The sequence below is a fragment of the Enhydra lutris genome, unplaced genomic scaffold (assembly GCF_002288905.1).
Source record: "Enhydra lutris kenyoni isolate GAN:26980312 unplaced genomic scaffold, ASM228890v2 scaffoldscaffold12, whole genome shotgun sequence".
In the NCBI taxonomy this organism is placed as follows: Eukaryota; Metazoa; Chordata; class Mammalia; order Carnivora; family Mustelidae; genus Enhydra; species Enhydra lutris.
The window spans coordinates 27,965,158-27,985,417 of NW_019154096.1; the positions used below are offsets into that span (position 1 = coordinate 27,965,158).

General features: G+C 34.2%; 1 protein-coding gene across 2 annotated transcripts in view; it reads left to right on the forward strand.

The window, feature by feature from the left end:
- LOC111144874 (adenosine kinase) overlaps window positions 1–20,260 on the forward strand; it is a 531,020-nt gene that overhangs the window by 63,035 nt on the left and 447,725 nt on the right. For both annotated transcript variants that reach the window (XM_022499443.1, XM_022499444.1), the window contains one exon: window positions 3,989–4,042. In XM_022499443.1, coding sequence (XP_022355151.1) covers window positions 3,989–4,042 — 54 coding nt within the window. The remainder of the gene's footprint in view (window positions 1–3,988; window positions 4,043–20,260) is intronic.

A 20,260-nucleotide genomic window follows, 5' to 3' on the forward strand; every position in this document is an offset into this window, starting at 1 on the left:
TTTTTTTTTTTTTTTTTTTTTTTTTTTTTTTTTTTTTTTTCCTGGCTTCACCATTCCCTTTAAATTCTTATCTTGAGACTTTCAAAGGGAAGGGTATTTTGCTTGTTTTGTTTTGTTTTAATGGTAAAGAAACAGAGAAGAGAGATGAAGTGGGGAAGAGAGAGAAAGTTGTGGAACATATAAAAGCTGTCCCTTTTTTGATGCTCTTAGGAAGAAGACTTGTTACTCAGTGTTTTGTTTGAACACTGTACTTGTGCTTCACTTTATTGTAACCTTATCATACCACAAGCAGTTATTTTTATTCCGATCAGGTACTGAATCTCAAGGTCCTTAAGTGCAGTGTTTGTTATTCTTTATCACTAGCCAGCCGGAGAGGGAAAGTAACATTGGTTGAGTTGCTATTGTGTATTTCCAAAACACTTTGCTAAGACATAGATATCAAATCCACTGGTTTCAAACATTTTAATTTTCATAAAAATGTTTTAATAAACTTTAATAAACTTCCTCACTAAGTTAAAATTTATGATTTTTTATTGTAATGTTTGCTATCTACCATCACCCATTTATTTAAAAAAATTTATTTTACCATCATCCATATATAAAAAAGATAAAAACAAGATCTTTTTTTACTCCTGAAAAATTTCATATTCCTTTCTCTGTTTAAATTTGTATTTCTAGGGCACCTGGGTGGCTCAGTGGTTTAAGCTGCTGCCTTCAGCTCAGGTCATGATCTCGGGGTCCTGGGATCGAGTCCCACATCAGGCTCTCTGCTCAGCAGGGAGCCTGCTTCCCTCCCTCTCTCTGCCTGCCTCTCTGTCTACTTGTGATCTCTCTCTCTGTCAAATAAATAAATAAAATCTTAAAAAAAAAATTTGTATTTCTATTACACTTTTAACCACCAGATTTTATCCTTCTGTAATGTATTTTTGTGTGTGAGTTATCTTTTTATTTAATATAATATGCATATATAACGAAGATAATATTTTTATGCATGTAAATTGAATTTTAAAATACCTCCTAGTCATTAAATTATAACTAATATATACTTCGTGAAACAACATAAATATATTAAAATTTTGTTAAGTAATTATTAAACAAAACATTTTATTGGAAAAGCATCTTTTAATGAGGTGGGTGAAACTAAGTTTTTTCATTTAGTTCAACCTTTCTTGGATAATAATATGCAGTGCTGCTCAGCATCATTTTTATTTCCCTTTTTTTCTTTTTGAAATGTGAAGAGGTTCAGATAGGCGCTTCCTCAGAACGTGCCACTTTGGCGTGTGAATTATTTTGAGTTGAAGGCACTTGAGACCCTTTGGGTTCATGAGAAACTATTGTCCCTCCCTTAACTTCACAGAAGAGTCTAAACTGGGGATCTTTCCCAGAATAAGGGCTGTTAACAGATAAATTTTATCTGGAGTGACACATTTATATGATAGGGAAAACATCAAATTACGACACATCTTTCTTTTTTTCTTTTTTTTTTTTAATTGAGAGGGAGGGAGAGAGAGAAAGCAAGGAGGAGCAGAGGGAGAAGGAGAGAGAGAAACCTAATCAGGCTCCATGCTCAGCCAAGAGCCCTCCATCTCAGCGCCCTGAGGTCATAACTTGAACTGAAATTGAGTCAGATGCTTAACCAACTGAGCCATCCAGGTGCCCCCAAGCATCTCTTCTTATCTCCCTGTAAAGTGCATTCTTTCCAGGTCCCTACTTCCTTCTCCTTATTTCAGAATGATACGTATACCTCATTTTGTTTGACATCTTTGGCATTTCCATGTCTATGTGAATCCTCATATGTATGTCCATTAAATTTGATTTTCTTCTCTTAATCTGTCAATTCGATTCTTAGTCCATCTAGAAGGACCTTGAAGGGGACAGGAGTTCTTGTCCTCTGAGAAACAGATGAGGAATTCTTGCTCCCTGACAGGTGGAAGTGCTGAGATGTGTTCACATAATTAATTGGTTGGTAATTAATGAGCAGAATTTTATTTCAGTAGCAGCACCCAGTTGTTTGAGCTTCTCTATTATCAAATGACCAATCATCAAAAATTATTTTTATTTGTCTATCAGCTGATTATTTTCTTAGGTCCTTTCTCAGTTTTGTTAGAAGCAAAGAATTGAAAACCACTGGACTTCCCAGTTATTAGAGTCATTAGAGACATTTAGTTCTAAGAAATACACTGAAAAAGGCTTTAGTAAGGCTTCCTAAATAGCTAGTAATTATATCTATTAGAGTTTTATTTATAGTTTATCTAAACATTTTAGGAGATGCTAGGGAAGGTTAAATATTGTTGATTTCAATATACCTATGTCAAAAGGATTTTTCTTGATAATATGTTTTTACTGAGTGCCTTAAACGTTTTAGTCAAAACCATTCATTCAATTGAAGACCATTGTCTGCCTTGGGGTCATTGGTAAAATCATTCTTCATTGTCAAACACATCAGATTTACTTTCTTGATAAAGTCTGGCTTCATTTTTCAGTTCAAATAAATGATTTGACTTATGTTTCTGTGACAACCATGTTCTGATATTTAATCCTCAGTAGATAAATGAAAGACAAGGAACTTTATTTTTAATTTGTTGCTTGGAGGGAATATGTTGACACTCTTTCTTGTTTTTTTTTTTTGTTTTGTTTTTTGGTTTTTTTGGAAACTCTATTAGCTTTACTTCATAGGTTTCTTCCTGACAAGTAATGCAGTATTTGATCATGTAAATGGAATGGAAAAGATAAACTTTTTTTTTTTTTTAAAGATTTTATTTATTTATTTGACAGAGAGATCACAAGTAGGCAGAGAAGCAGGCAGAGAAAGAGGGGGTAGCAGGATCCCTGCTGAGCAGAGAGCCCGATGTGGGGCTCAATCCCAGGACTCTGAGATTATGACCTGAGCCAGAGTCAGAGGCTTAACCCACTGAGCCACCCAGGTGCCCAAAGATAAACTTTTTAAAGAAAAGTATAATCAACTTGTGCCCCATTCAATAGTATATCTGAAAATAGAACATCCTGTGACAGCTCCCCATTTATAATTTGTAGCTTAATTATTTATAGAAATAATATATCAAACAGTAAACTCTGTAGTCAGTTTATGGTACTTCACTGAAAGAGATTTTGCAGACAAAAATATTATGAACCATTTCTCATTTAGCACTTCAGTGCTTTTTATATACGCCAGTCACTGCAGTACAGGTCTATTCAGGATGCCGTTCTTTTTGTCAAGTGAGTAAAGGCATTTATGAGAGGGGAGGTAAGAAAGGAGAATCTACATAACGTTTCCACTTGAACTTCTGACCCATTGTCAGGGAGCCTAGTTTTTAGGAAAGGGTTGAATACAAGTGGAATTTGAAGACCCGGGAATTGCCGTCTGTTGTTTATTTTTTTCTGTGTACTCCTTGGAAATCTGTTTACCTTTAACATGACAAATATATGGTAATTTGGAAGATACCTGTTCTAATATTTATAGCAGCCTCTGTTTTATAGACAGGGAAAGTGAGATTTAAAGAAATGAAATAATTGCCTGTTGTTATTAAGCTTATAAATGGTTTAGTCAAGGAACTCAGAAACTTATTTTTCCTTCTAAGTCACACTACCTAGGACATAGTGTGGTACACAGATTTTTACTGTGTATTTAGTGAATGAATGCACATTCTTTTGTGAATGCTTAAATACTTGCTGTGGCAGTTTCTTGAATTTTGAACTGCTGGATGAATGTAACATTACAGATCATTCACTACTGAAGATACCTTGTGTTTTTGAAGGTCAGGTTGATCTTACTTTGGTTCTTTGGATGGTGTCTGCAGAACTGACTAATAGAACAACAAAGAACTTAGGCATTAATGTTTTATCAGTGAAGACAGAGACTTGTAACACTGTGGTAGTGCTTGTTTGATGGGGTTTAACTGACTGTATGTTGATAACCATAGTGAGAAGTCCATGAGCCAAATGTACTTATATGTTTATATGACCAGTATTTTTTTGTTTTGTTTTACAGGTATTCTCTTAAGCCGAATGACCAGATCTTGGCTGAGGACAAACACAAGGAATTGTAAGTACATTAAACCCTAGGTGGTACATAGTTTACTCCTCTATGGAGATGTATGTAAACAATCTGATTTTTAAAATTATGTGAAATATAAAGATGTTATTAACACTATGACTTTAATTCTAGTAAGAGTAGGATAATTTGCGTTACATACAGTTAACATTGGTAATAATTCTTCCTGCATGCATGTTAAAACATGTAGTATTTTATTCTGTAATCTAGACCATGAACATATTGGGAAGTATGTAATTTCATGATCTTTCCCACATAAAATATTAAATTGATTCTAATTTTAGCTTTTACTCAGTTGACTTCCCCACCCTCATGCTTAAGATGGTGAAATCTAATTTTGTTTCTTTATGAAAAGTTAAATGCCTAGTATTGATTGGCATAAGGCAAAACACTTTATATAAAATGTTGTTCCTTTTTAAAATTTTAATGTTCTTAGGGTTCTTTCAGGTAGAAATAACTTGAACTTATGATTCTGGGATACCGCCATGGCTATTTTTCTGCTCTGTTGTAGTATTTCAAAGATTATTACTTCATAGAATCTTGGAGGTTTATTTAAAAATGACAGGTTTGGGAATTAAAAAAAAATTCATCTTAATCTTTTCAGTATTATGACATTGTCCAAAGAGGACAGCTAAAAAAAGAATTTATATGCTTCTATTTTCTAGTTAGTCTACTTTGTTTTTCCCATTGTGAAGTAAGAAAGTTCTGATGACCTTAATTATTATGCAAACACTGAATGTCAAATAATACTGTAGAATTAAGAATTTGAGGAATCTGAGGCTGGCTGTACACCTTCAGGTTCGACCACGCTTATTAGGGTTCTATCCAATTAATAAATATATTGGTGAATTTCATATGCTGCTTGGGGATTTCCCTAATGTTTGATACTCCCTAATGTTAAAGATATTTTAACATTGAACTCAGGTTCCTTATGGTTTAGTTTAACGCATTCTTCAATTTGTATACATCTGTATGGAGAATAACTTTTGTGATAGAGTTCTTTAAGACTATTATTTTTAGGGGCGCCTGGGTGGCTCAGTGGTTAAAGCCTCTGCCTTCGGCTCAGGTCATGATCCCAGGAGCCTGGGATCGAGCCCTGCATCGGGCTCTCTGCTCATCAAGGAGCCTGCTTCCTCCTCTCTCTCTCTCTCTCTGCCTGCCTCTCTGCCTACTTGTGATCTCTGTCTGTCAAATAAATAAATAAAAATCTTAAAAAAAAAAAAGACTATTATTTTTAGACACACCATAGGGAATATAGTTAATGATATTTTAATACCATCGTGTGGTTACAGATGGTAGCTACACTTGAGGTGAGCATAGAAAAACTTATAAAGTTGTGTCACTGTTGTACAGCTGAAACTAATGTAACATTGTGTGTCAACTATACTCAAAAAGTCTACACACATAATATTTTTTTCTCAAAGATAAATTACTTTAAAATCTACTCCTTAGGGGTGCCTGGGTGGCTCAGTGGGTTGAGCCTCTGCCTTCGGCTCGGGTCGTGATCTCGGGGTCCTGGGATCGAGCCCCGCGTCGGGCTCTCTGTTCAGCAGGGAGCCTGCTTTCCCCTCTCTCTGCCTCCCTCTCTGCCTACTTGTGATCTCTCTCTGTCTGTCAAATGGATAAACAAAATCTTAAAAAAAAAAAAAAAAATCTACTCCTTAAAGTACTTTTTAAAACTACTCTTTGAAAACCTTTTCCAAATTATTTTATTTCTTATTTCATATTGAAGACATTGTAATAAGTGTTAGTCTTAAAATGGTAGGACCAATGTGTAGGGAGATGTTTTCTTCAAGAATTTTTACGGTCGGTATATCCCATTGTTATGCTAGTTTTTTAGTTTTCATATTTGTTCTGTCCTCATTTGATTATAATCTCCATAGTGGGTTGTCAAGTATATTGTCAGATTTTCTTCAGTTTCTTTCTTTGCGGCCAAGTATAATCAGTGAGGGTAGGTGATTTTCACTGTACCATTGGTTGGTTACTTGTTATTTATAGGTCTGATAACAGAGTTCTTTTGGTTTGAAAATTGGGTAGTCAACCTAAGGTTCCTTTGGGCTTTGTAGGCTATGACTAGTACTAAAAACAACAGAAAACTGCTTTTAAAGAATATATTCATACTATTTCATATATAACCTATATAGTGTGTTAATTCATTTAAAATTTCACATACTAAATATGATAAAGTTCACTCCTGTGGGTACTTTGGGTACTCCTATGGGTAGACAGATTTTTTTACTTAGATTTTATTATGAAAAATTTTAAATATGCAGTATTTATTCACTCATACCCACCAACTAGATTTTATCATTAGCATTACCTGTCTGTTCATTCTTCTATCCATTCATTTCTTTATCAGTTTTTTTATGCAACTGCAGACATCAGTATGTTATCCTCTAAATATTTCAAAATGTGTATCATCAACTACAGGTCAATACTCTATAGAGTTTTTCTCCTTTACATGAAAACTTCATGCAATGAAATGCATACATCTTAAGTATACATTTGTTGAGTTTTGACCAGTGCATAAATGTTTGTAACCTGGGGCACCTGGCTGGCTCAGTCAGTGGAATACATTACTCTTGATCTCAGGGTCAGGAGTTCGAGCCCCATGTTGGGTATGGAGATTACTTAAAAATAAAATCTTAAAAAATAAAAATTAACAAAAATAAATGTTTGTAACCCAAACCTCTAGATGTAAAGCTTCATCACCACCCCAGAACGTTTCTTTATGCCTCTTTGTAGTTTCTCTGCTCTTTTGCTCCCAGAGATAACTGTTATGAATTTTTCCACCACAAATTAAGTTTTCTCTGTTCTAGAATTTCTTATAAATGGAATTTTATATATATATAATATCCTGTTTATATATATATATATATAATATATATATATATCCTGTTTTATATAATACTTCTTTCACTCAGTATAATATTTTTGACATTTATCCATATATTAATTTCTTTTCATTGCTTGTTACTAATCCATTTGTTTATCTCTTCTCTTATGGTGGACACCTATGCTGTTTCCTTTCCAGTTTTTGGCTCCTATGAGTAAAGTTGCAATTGACATTTTTGTACAAGTTTTTGTGAACATATTTTACTTCTGGGTAATTAGGAGTAGATTGCTGAGTCAATAGGGTAGTAGTGGTTTTGGTTCTATAAGAAACTACTTGATTTTCTTCAGAGTAGTTGTGCCATTTTACATTTCTACCAGCAATATGTGAGAGTTCCAGTTGCTCTGCATCTTCACCAATGTTTGGTGGTGTTGGTCTTTCTAATTTTAGCTATTCTGGGGTGTGTGTAGTGGTATCTCATTGTGGTTTAATTTGCATTTCCGTGATGACTAATAACATTGAACACTTACACATTTGTGTATTGGCCCTTTGTATTTTCTTTGGTGAGTGTGTTCACATCTTTGGCTGATATGAAAAAATTGGGTTGTTTTTTCTTTTTATTGATGAGTATATATTCTAGGGACATCTGGGTGGCTTAGTCAGTTAAGCAACTGCCTTTGGCTCAGGTCATGATCCTGGCGTTTGGGGATCAAGCCCTGCATCGGGCTCCCTACTCAGTGGAGAGCGCTCTTCTCCCACTGTCCCTCACCTGGCTCATGCTTGCTCCCTTGCTCTTTCTCTCTCAAATAAATAAATAAAATCTTAAAAAAAAAAAAATCCTTTATGTATTCTGGATACCAGTCATTATGAAATGTAGGTTTCACAAATTTTTTCTTCCCTGTTCCTGGCTTAGCTTTTTTCTTAATGGTGTTTGATAAGCAAATTTTAAGTTAAAATTTTTTTTATTTGAGTAGCAAGTTTTCGATTTTGATGAAGTGTAATTTATCAATTTTTTCTTCATGATTATTGCTTTCTTTGATTTATCTAACAAACCTTAATTTATGAAAGTATTCATATTGTTTTCTTTACAAGCTGTATGGTTTTACCTTTTATGTTTAGGTTTATGATCTATAATCAATTAATATTTGCATATGGTGTGAGGTAGAAGTTGAGGTTCATTTTTTTTTCTTGCATGGATAACTAGGTTATCTAGTTATTCCAGCTCCATTTGCTGAATAGACTTTGCTTGTCGCTGGATTGCTTTGGTGGATTTGTAGAAATGAAATAACAATGGGAATGTGGGTCTCTTGTTCCACTGACTCACTTCCCACTCTTTGGTCCAGTAACTGACTATGGCAAGTATTGAAGCCAGTTAGTGTAAGTCCTCCAACTTTGTTCTTTTCGAAGATTGCTTTGGTTGTATTAGACCCTTTATTTACTTTAGGATGAGCTTGTCAGTTTTCTCAGAGAAACCTTTTAGGGTCCTTGTGGCGATTATATTGAATCTATTTTGGGGAGAATTGGCATCTTAACATTATTTAGTCCTTCTTAAATTTCTCTTAGCAGTTCTTTGTCATTTTCAGTGGAGAAGGTTTGTTTTGCATATCTTCGGCTAAATGAATACCGGCCCTTCTACCTCTTCTGTATATATTACAGAGGACCTTAGGGGCACCTGGATGGCTCATTTGGTTAAGTGACTGCCTTCTGCTCAGGTCATGATCCCAGTGTCCTGGGATTGAGCCCCACATCAGGCTCCCTGCTCAGTGGGGAATCTGCTGCTCTCTCTCCCTCTGCTGCTCCCCCTGCTTGTGTGTGTGCTCTCTCTCTCTCAAATAAATAAATAAAATCTTAAAAAAGAGACCTTAGATAGTGCAGTCTTATCTCATTAATAGTTTCAAGTATAAAACATATTGGTTTTCAGTGTCAATAATATGTACTTTTCCAGAATTTTCTTTCTTTTTTTTTTTTTCAGGCTACTTGGAACATCTTATGAATTTGTTATATACCTGTTCTTATCATTCTTCTTGCAGATTTCTTTTCCTCTTTGAATATGCTATATAGTAACTATTTTATAAATTAACATCACTAAGATTATATTGGAGTTGCTATTTTTTTTTAACACCACATTTATTTAGCTGTGTGTTACGTTCACTCTGAGGAAAATGAGTATTGTTCCTAATCTTTGCCAGCTGTGATCCAAATGGGTATCATTGGTCACACTGGAGACTGGGAGAGAAAGGTAGATATTTAACTGAACCTGCAATAATTATTAGAAAATCTCTTCAAGGTATGTAGTCTTATGGCAGGTTAATAGCTCAAATTTTTAAACTAATGTGATTGCTTTGGAATAAAAAATTAATGATTGGAGTGAGTATTTTGATTATTAGACCTTTTCTGTTATCACTGCTTAAAAAGCAATAAAAATGACATTCTCTAGGTTACTCTTTGCTTTACTTATTTTATTTCAATTAAAAAGGTGGTAGAAAGGGTCTAGAATCTTACCAATAGCCACATGACTTGTGTCTTAACATTTAATATATACACATTTTACAGAAAACACAAATTTTGTTGGCCATTTAAAAATGGGAACTACTGTACAACTAGATTAGTCTTAAATGGTGTTATTTTTCCTGTGCAATTAAAGTAACTGTATGGAATATTATGCAGTTCTTAAAATGTTTTTAGGAAGAGATTTAATATCATGATGATTAAGTAGGTGAAAAGGCTTGCTTATACATTACAGAACAGTAGATTTTTGGGTGACTGATTATGGATGAATTTTACTTGCTTCTTGTTCTTTTATGTGTACTTTATTTTATTTATTAAAAAAAATTTTTTTGGCATGAAGCCCACTGTGGGGAGGGGTTTGAACCCACAATCCTGAGATCAAGAGTCAGATGCTTAACAAAGTGAGCGACCCAGGCACCCCAGGTGTTTTTTAAATCTTCTCTAATGGATTGTGTTATTTCTGTGACCAGAAAAGAAAAAAAGAAGTTAATGAATGAGATGATAGATTCCCTAAATTAAATTGTTAAATCAATATACTTACCTATTACAAGATGTACAAGATACACTTTTTCAGCTTTTTAATTATAATTGGTAACTAAGTGGGCAAACATGATGAGGGTCTAAAGGGCTGCAAGGGCCCAAATATAGTATATATATATATATATATATATATATATATATATATATATATAACCAAGGGTCTTATACTTGATAGTATTGTTAGTTTATTGTTTTAGCCTTAGTTGATTGTCTTAATTCCTTTGATGTTGGTTCTCTGCCCTGTAGTTTTTGACCTATACACTTTAGAAAATTCTCAATTGGATATGCCACTTTTAGAGCAGACTGTTAATTTTTTAAAAATTCAACACCAGCCCTTTTTGAGGGCTCCTCATAAGTAATTCTATTTTTGTCTTCACAGTTAAACTTAACTAAGATCTCTTTGTGCTCAAGGCCAAACTTTTTAAAATACTGTAAAAATGTAGATATAAAACAAAATTTAATTATTCAATTAATAATTCCATGGTTCATTCTCATAAAACATTATTGCTTCTTAATTTTAATCTATTAAAGACAGTTTGATTTATCATGATATTGAAAGATGCATTGGCTCCTTCACATTAGCCAGCTTTTTGAAAATGTAGTTTTATGTATACCAATAAGTGAGTACAATAATAACAATATCTTGGTATTACTTTATGTGGTAAATATTAACTATATTTTCATTTAAAATATTCTTAGTTCCCAAACTGTGGTGATTCAGATTCTATATAAACTTTGTTACTTACGCTTCACAGATAACACCATTTATTTCTCTGTCTGGGGAATTAGGACATATAGCAAAACAGAGAAGATTCGTCAGCAATGTCCACGACCCTTTTTTTTTTTTTTAATTTTTAATTTTTTATTAACATATAATGTATTATTAGCCCCAGGGGTACAGGTCTGTGAATCACCAGGTTTACATACTTCACAGCACTCACCATAGCCCATACCCTCCCCAATATCCATAACTCAACCACCCTCTCCTTACCCCCCTCCCCCGGCAGCCCTCAGTTTGTTTTATGAGGTTAAGAGTCTCTTATGGTTTGTCTCCCTCCTGATCCCATCATGTTTCATTTTTTCCTTCCCTACCTCCCAAACCCTCCATGTTGCTTCTCAAATTCCTCATATCAGGGAGATCATATAATTGTGTTTCTCTGATTGACTAATTTCGCTCAGCCTATTACCTTCTAGTTCTATCCACGTCATTGCAGATGGCAAGATTTCATTTCTTTTGATGGCTGCATAGTATTCCATTGTGTATATATATACCACATCTTCTTTATCCATTCATCTGTTGATGGACATCTAGGTTCTTTCCAAAGTTTGGCTCTTGTGGACATTGCTGCTGTAAACATTTGGGTGCATGTGCCCCTTCGACCCTTGTTTTTTTAAAGCAGAATGTTCATTCTCAGATTCCTGTTTTTTAATGTTCTACATACTGAGGATTCTGAAAGGTGATTCTAAATAGGAAAGGCCAACTAAATTTGGAATCCAGTTAATTCAAAGCTATGAAATTTACACTTTGCTCTATATATGGCCCAATAATGAAACCATTTCATTAGTCTTCTGTGGCAATTTCTCAGTCTTAATTAATTAATGTTGTAACTTAGTTCTTTTAAATGCCTTAGTTTTTTAAATGGAATAATTTAAAACAAAAAAGAAAAGCATCACTGTTTCAGTAAATATTTTTTCACCTACTTACCTGTCCCTGTACTGGGTACTATTTACAGTAAAGATACTGACTTCATTTTTTTTTTTTTTAAGATTTTATTTATTTATTTGACAGAGAGAAATCACAAGTAGGCAGAGAGGCAGGCAGAGAGAGAGGAGGAAGCAGGCTCCCTGTTGAGCAGAAAGCCCGATGCGGGGCTCGAACCCAGGACCTGGGATCATGACCTGAGCCGAAGGCAGCGGCTTAACCCACTGAGCCACCCAGGCGCCCCCTGACTTCATTTTTAAAGGGAGATTTAATCTCCAGTTTAATAATACTTTGTACCATAAAGCAGTTTCATAAGTTGGAGATTTCTGTAATACTGGATTTTCTTATTGTTGGACATATCTGCAGTTATAGAAAATAGGACTATTTTGCTCTATGAGTATTTGTTCCTTTTATGAATATCTGAATTTTATATTACCTTGAATAGAATATTGTGATAATATCATAAAGATATAGATAAGTAAAGTTAAAATTGATGGGAATTAAGGACAAAGTCTAAAGGCAAATATATAAATTCAGAAGTATCCATGCCACTTACATACAGACATAAGTAACTTGATCTGAGCATTTTTTGTCAGTTTGCTGTGCTATGGAAGACATGGGGAAAACTTGTTTAAAAGAGATTCACATTTATTTACTTGACTTTTCAAGATAGCTGCCAAGATAGTGGGTGAATCTATACAGGCATTGTATGCTGTTCTAGATACAAAGAATGTTTTCCCATCTCATATTGAATGAATTCTTTTTAATGACTATTTTTATGTCAGAAATTAAATTATTTTGTCTCAATATCCCCTTAAATTTTTAAATTTTGTCTTACAAAACTTATATTGTGTTTAACTTTTTGTCAATTCAGATTATGATGAAATGGGATTAAATAAATAAGTTATGCAAGGGGTATGAAGCACAGGTATTAGAAAGAATGCTGTTACACCTTGATCTCTTTAATTTAGTGTAAAAATATTGTAATGTCTTCGAGAACAGCTCCCAATTTCTCTGCAAGTGAGATCTATAAGTATTTAAGTTACATTCAACAGCATGTTCAGGGTACCTTGCCATTTAATTGGTAGAGATGTGACTCTTGATCTCAGAGTTTTGAGTTCAAGCCCTCTGTTGGGTCTAGATTTTACTTAAAAACAAGAAATTCACTTTCAGAGCCCTTAGAGAAAATCATTAACATCTAGTAAACTCTTAAATCCAGTATTAATGTTGTAACTTAGTTCTTTGAAAACATCAAGATTGTTTTGTAAGAGTAACATAAGAACTGATGCCTGTAGAGAGGAAAAAAAAACTAGCAAGTAGAAACTCAAAATTGAAATAGAGAACATCTGGGGCTCCTGGGGGGCTCAGTCAGTTAAGTGTTTGCCTTTGGCTGGGCTCATGATCTCAGGGTCCTGGGATGGAGCCCTGGGTTGGGCTCCCTGTTCCTCAGGAGTTTGCTTCTTTCTCTGCCGGTCCCTCTTGCTTATGCTCTCTCTCTCTCTCTCTCTCTCTCAAATAAATAAATAAATAAATATTTCTTTAAAAAAAAAAAAAAAAAAGAAAAGAAATGGAGAATCTAGTGTCAACTATATGTCCATTAAGAAATTTTAAAATGTGAGTAAGAACATCTTGAACCAACAACAAAGTTAAATGGTTACTACTTTTTCAATATTCGTAAAGAAGATAGCATTTTAAATATCATGGATTTTAAAAACAGATTTATTTAATTATTTGCATGTCTGCAGGCTCAGGTACACAGGGTGGGAGGGGCAGAGGGAGAGGGAGAGAGAATCTCAAGCAGACTCCAGCTGAGCATGGAGCCCGTGTGGAGCTCAACCCCAGGACCCTGAGCTCTACCCTAGCTGAAAGGTGAGTCTGTGGCCCAACCAACTGTACAACCCAGGTGCCCCAGGGCCCCTTTCTCAAGGGCCACTTTCTTTTATATCTTTTAAATTACAGAACTTTGATTCTAGAAATAAACCCTAGAACTAATATCCATTTTTTAAAATGAGTTGGGTGAGATTTATATGATAAAATGCCTTCCTGCAGGTTGCACTGCTACTTACTGACAATACAGGACCAGAACTCAAGTCTCCTGATTTTCGTTTAAGTGCTTAGTCATACTAAGCAGCTCCCTAAATATTCAGTGATTTTTTTTTTGTTTTGTTTTGATAAAAAGGCTTGATATCCATTGCAAGATTCAGTAACTGATTATAAAGAACTCAGTAGCTTCATCAAGACTCAGTGACTAATTGATTTTATAGTATTGTACTGTGGTTTTAGAAACCAGCTCAGCAATAGCCACTGTTGAGTGGGTTGAAGAAACTTAGTGAAATATATGTAAGCCTGACTTCCAAATGCGAGGCTCTTCTCATTCTTCCAAGGAAATGGTATACTACAAAGCTTTTTTGGCCAACTTGATTCTACAAGCTTTGAGATATGTATGAAATAAGTCAATTTTATAGTTATAATTTAGTTACATCATACATTTACAACCGTGTATTATGTGAAATAAATTTTTTTTCTTTTTTACTTTAGGTCTTTGAACATTCACAATCTAACTACATATGTGAAATAATTTTAAAGTACTTTCTTCTTTTTTTACTCTGATTTCTTAGAGCATTCAGAATTTTCATCATCAACATCTTTGTCACCATTAGAACCTTTTCCTCTAGGACACATTAGTCTTCTTTGTTCTAAATTGTTTGATTCCAGTATGATACTTTCATTGGACATTTTATCTTAAGCTATAAATGCCTTTTACATGAGAAAAGTTTTTTAAATTGATTTTGATATATAGTCATGATCTTTGTAAGGTAACTGTTTACTATATTGCTTTTTAAATTGATCTTTAAAGGCTGTATTGCTTACCATTTGTGTTTATGAAGCTATGCCTCCAGGAGTACATACTAAATGTGTGTTAGATTTTTTTGTTCCTTTTTTAAACTAATACCATCAGGTGTATTCTGTGAGAATTCCAAGCTTGCTTTGATTGAATTTATTTCAGGCCCCCACATTTGGTTCTCACCTTGTCTGTCACCAGAGTTTATCCTTTTTGGTGAACTTTTGACTGCTTTCACTTTAAAATTCTAGGATTTCATGCTTTCTTCTTATTTGTTGTTATACCTGGATTATGAAACTTTTGAAAGATTTGCTTAAATATTTTATTGTTTGAAATAAAACTCTTAACCCTGTCATAAAGAAGTCATTACAAGAGATAATTTAGGATTAAAACTGGATTAGGGACTCTTGGGTGGCTCAGTTGGTTAAGTGTCTGCCTATGGCTCAGAGTCCCAGGATCCCGGAGTCCCAGGATCAAGTCCCACATCAGGCTTTCCACTCAGCGGGGTGTTTGCTTCTCCCTCTGACCCTCCCCCATCTTGTGCTTTCTCTTTCTCTCTCTCTCAAATAAATAAAATCTTTAGAAAAAAATTAGATTTATATTCATGTATGTATGATAATTGACTGAAAAATGTATAATATTATTGGTGAAACCTTAATCCTAATTTGCTACCTTCTGCTTTGAAGAAATGTGTGCTACCTTGGACTTAGCATTGGAAGAAACTTACATATTAGTTTTACATAAGCTACAACCATGGTGTATCAGTTCCACTATAAGTATTAAGAAATAAGGAATGTATTATGGGAATTAAACCTTATTCAGTGTGGGGAAAACTAGGGAAGTAAAGACCCACAAAGAATCAGAAAAATCCATTCCTGGTGTAGGTTCATGAATTGAAGCTTTTAAGAATTCACCTCTCAGAGTAAACTGTGAAGGAGGCTGGTAGGTTGTTGGTTCTTTGCAGCTACCACCTCTGAATTTTCAGTGAAACATCTGGTGATAGGCTATTGGACTGTTTGGGAAGGTGAGCTGGAGGTGGAGTGGGGATAAATAAGGACAAATTCGAATTCTGCCCATACTTCCCTGTCTTTTACTACATGTAACCAATAACTAGAATAAAATGGCTGCTGCTTCACTTACATCCCCTAAGTTGTACACAATTTTTTGTGTGTGTGGTTAATCCTAATCTGAAACCATACAGGGAAGGAAATTCTGGGAAATACAGTTCTAGTTGACACAGTATAAAACCTGCTATACTCAGGGGCGCCTGGGTGGCTCAGTGGGTTAAGCCTCTGCCTTCGGCTCAGGTCATGATCCCAGGGTCCTGGGATCGAGCCCCACATCGGGCTTTCTGTTCTGCAGGGAGCCTGCTTCCTCCTCTCTCTCTCTGCCTGCCTCTCTGCCTACTTGTGATCTCTGTCTGTCAAATAAATAAATAAAATCTTAAAAAAAAAAAAAAAACAACCTGCTATACTCAGATTAATCATTTAATTTTCTGAATTTAATGTCTGTATTTGTGAAATGGTGATAATTCCATGTTTGTATTATTATGTTTAGTGAGGGTTGAATGAAATTATATATGTGAAAAAGTTTTAAACTATGAAAAGATTATATAAAGTTACTTGTGTGATGAAGGTTTTTATGAATGTGATGATTTTGAAAACTCTTGAACTGGCTTCTGCTTTTGGAGTAGCTGCTTTTCAAATATCATAATGGGGTTAGATCAATGCTTTGCTATTTTATTATTATCCATTAAGCAAATTATTTCTTTAATTAGCTACTTTTCTTTAGTCTATTCAATAATCCCATTGTATAGTTTCTGATTTTCTAGCCTGAAATTCGTTAGGCAAAAAATGCTAATGGACTTGTTTTCTCTTTGTTGTTTTAAATGTATTATTATTATTATTAATTTCGTTCTGTTTCTCTTTGATGTTTTGAGTGTAAGGGTGAGGTGTTTCCTGAAACTTCAGAGCGTTTTAGAGTAACTGTAGTTCATCGACCCTTTGTTGCAAATAGTTTACTTGACAGTATTTCAGTATGTAATATCTACAGGGTGAATAGTCATTAGGGCCAGTATTGGATGGAGAGAGCAGAAACTGCTGATATGTTGAATTCTTATTTTCCTTGGTCTATACCAGACAAGATTATTTTGAGAATGAAGACAGATTTCTACCTGAAAAATAATGTAAGGGTTTTGCCGACACTGTATATCCCCTTAAGGATTGAGGCAGACTTTTGGGGAATGATACGGATTTGGGAGTTTGGGGAACTTTTAGTATTTATTAGCAGCTAATCTAACCCTTGAAAACATTTCTTTACTACTACTCTTTTTGATTTATTTCTGTAAAATATGAACGATTAAATAACACTTATGTATTAATAAACAGGGAAAAGAGGACCTTATTTTTTACTTTTGTGCTTTAATCCTCACAGCAGTCCTCACAGCAAAAGAATATAAATATAATCATTCCCATTTTATGGGAAACTGGCTTGGAACAACCCCATAACTTGTCTTACAGTAGAAAAGAGACTGTGATTTGATTTCAGGTCTATTTTATTGCTTTGTACTTTGCTAAATTCAGTGACTTAGGAGAAAGAATATTTTTTCCTTTTTGGGAGAAATAATAATATTTAAAATGAACATGCCTACTTGACAAGTATTTAAAGGTACTTGTGATGGATATTACATTTCATAAGTTTTTGTTTTTTTTTTTAAAGATTTTATTTTATTTATTTGTCAGAGAGAGAGAGGGAGAGAGAGCAAGCACAGGCAGACAGAATGGCAGGCAGTGGCAGAGGGAGAAGCAGGCTCCCTGATGAGCAAGGAGCCCGATGTGGGACTCGATCCCAGGACGCTGGGATCATGACCTGAGCCGAAGGCAGCTGCTTAACCAACTGAGCCACCCAGGCATCCCAACATTTCATAAAAGTTTTAATATGGTTTAGTAGAAATAGGCCAAAATCTGTAGGTAATACTGTATTTTGGGAGGTTGTTAATGTCTAAGGTAAAATCTTAGAAGATAATCTGAGTTCATGTTGATGAATGGAAATCTGATAGTTCTCCTAGACTAGGTGGTTTCTTGAAGTTCGGAGTATGATAAATTTATTCTTTGTGATGCTAGCTCCCTCTGTGGAACCTCGTTATGATTGCAGCTTGACTTTTCTGATTATTTAGCGAAATGATTGAAGCATTTACATTTAGAATAGATTTTAAATTTTTCTTGTAAAATTTTACTTTATCTCCTAATAATTCCTTATGAAAGTGTTGCTTTTATAAAAATGCCTCACCTTGTATATATTGAGTTTTAATAGTACATGAAACCACCTTTCTCAAATATTCTCACAGCTTCTGTGCTTTTTTGTTTGGGAATACCAGAAAAATAGTTGCAAGTTCTAGGTCTGTAGCTCTGTGTTAGGTTAGACAGGAGGTAGAAAAAAGCCTAATGGAAGATTTGGAAAACAAAATGTTTTGAAGTTTGAATTTATGGTTTTCTGGGTTTTTTTATTTTGTTTTTAATTTTTCAGGTTTGAGTTGGGTGAGAAAATGTTCCCTGAAGCTTTTTTTTTGTCTTGTTGAAAAGAGACAACATTTCTGCTTGGTTGAAAGAACAAAGGGAGATATCTTAGTAGGATCCCAAAATTCAACAAAGAAATGTAGGAAATAGCTTTTACATATATAATTTCTGTAAATTTATGCTCTTGTAATGACAATTCTTTGTTATCAACTCCTACTGCTGATTTCCCTTTGCAAGAGTATGTATATTTCTTCTGCCAACTGCTTTTTCTCCCTCGTTTCCCAAACTATTTTATATTTAAATATAAAATATAAATTGTATAATTACTTTTTCCAAGTTATTTTCCATTCTAGGATGAGGATAGAGGGAATATGATTGGTTTCAAAGATGGAATATAGAAAAATAGGAAAACTGATATCAACCATAAAACTAGGTACTAAAATGTAAGCAATGAAGATAGGAAAGCACTAAAGTATATGTGTTCTTTTTTTTTTTTTGTTTTTGTTTTTATGTGTTCTTTGAATTTATAAAAATTTAACTGTATGAACATAATAAAAACAAATATAAAAAAATTAACTGTACTCTTACTAAGTAGCATTGAAGATAGTTAGGATCATTTATGAATATGCTTTTAAACAATTTTGTAGGATAATTATCTTTGAGCCCTTTGTTAATACCAAACATATTTATTATTCTGTTAAAGTGTAATGTAGTTTATACAAACACAGGCATGCATTATGGTGGGAGGAAGAAATTCATTTTATTCGTTTTTATATTGGTTGACCTTGGCTGAGTTTAGATAAGATATTATTTAAAAGAATAGAATTGAACTAGTTTTATTAATATAATAAATCCATCCTTTGTTATCTTCTTTTTTTAAGATTTTACTTATTGATTTGAGAGAGAGAGATCACAAGTAGGCAGAGAGGCAGGCCGAGAGAGAGAGAGAGAGAGAGAGAGAGAGGAAGCAGGCTCCCTGCTGAGCAGAGAGCCTGATGCGGGGCTCTATCCCAAGACCCTGAGATCATGACCTGAGCAGAAGGCAGAGGCTTAACCCACTGAGCCACCCAGGTGCCCCCATCCTTTGTTATCTTTAAAGCATATATTATGTCCTTGAAATAGTAATAATGTTTTCTTATGTCAGTAAAACTTTGCATCAATATATAAATATTTTGCTGGAAGTTATTAATGTTTGTTTCTGAGTTAAAGCAAGGGGGTAGGAGGAGTAGAGGGAGAGAGGGAGGGGGACAGATTCTCAAGCAGAATCTGTGCTGAGCTTCAGTGAAGAGCTGAGGAGGGACTTGATCCCCTGATCCTGAGATGATCTGAGCCAAAACGAAGACCAATCAACCAGCCACCCAGACGCCCCTAGTTTTTAATATTTTAATCAGTTACTTTCTCAGTTTTTTTGGATAACTAACCGATCTCCCATTAATCTTTGAAAAAATCTGAAGTGAACTTCCCATTATATTATTATCGGCTATGTTTAAGTCCATGTCGTTTTGAATTTGATTTAACCCGTGTGTCACATATGTAGTAGTAGTGCTTTCTGAATTTAGTATTTCCTGTATTATTTAAAGTTTTCTAAATGTTAACTTGAAAAATTAGCCTCATCTCGCTAATACTCATGAAGTTATGAGTTTTATACATTTAATTATAGAACCATTAAGAGAAAAACGTTTGCCACTCAGTATTGTTTGAAATACTAGTTGATATCATGTGCTTCCTGATGTGATCCACAGAGGACAGAATATCACATATGTAGTGTTGCTAAAAAATGCGTGAATGTGATTGTGAGAGAAACATGAGACCCAAATTTAACAAAACAGCTGGCCTCTATTCTTTAAAAGAGTCACTTTTGTGGAAGATAAAGACTGAGAAACTTTTCTAGATTGAGAGAAATCAAAGAAATGTAACAAGTAAATGTAATACATGAACCTGGATTGTATCCTGGGAACAAAGGAGGAATATTTTAAAGTACATCGTTGAACACTTGGCAAAGTTGTGTACAGACTATAAATTTCAATACTGTAGCAGTGTTAAATATCCTGAATTGATAAATGTACCATGGTTATAAAAGACAATGGTCTTATTCTTAGGAAATAACACACAGATATTTGGGAGTCAAGAGTGTCAGTGTCTGCAGTGTACTCAAATGGTTTAGCAATAACTATGAGTAATCGTAAATAGTAACATATAGTGAGAGTTAAGTCAAACTGTGTTATAATGTTAAGTAAATTTAGGTGAAGAGTATATAGGAGTTGGTATA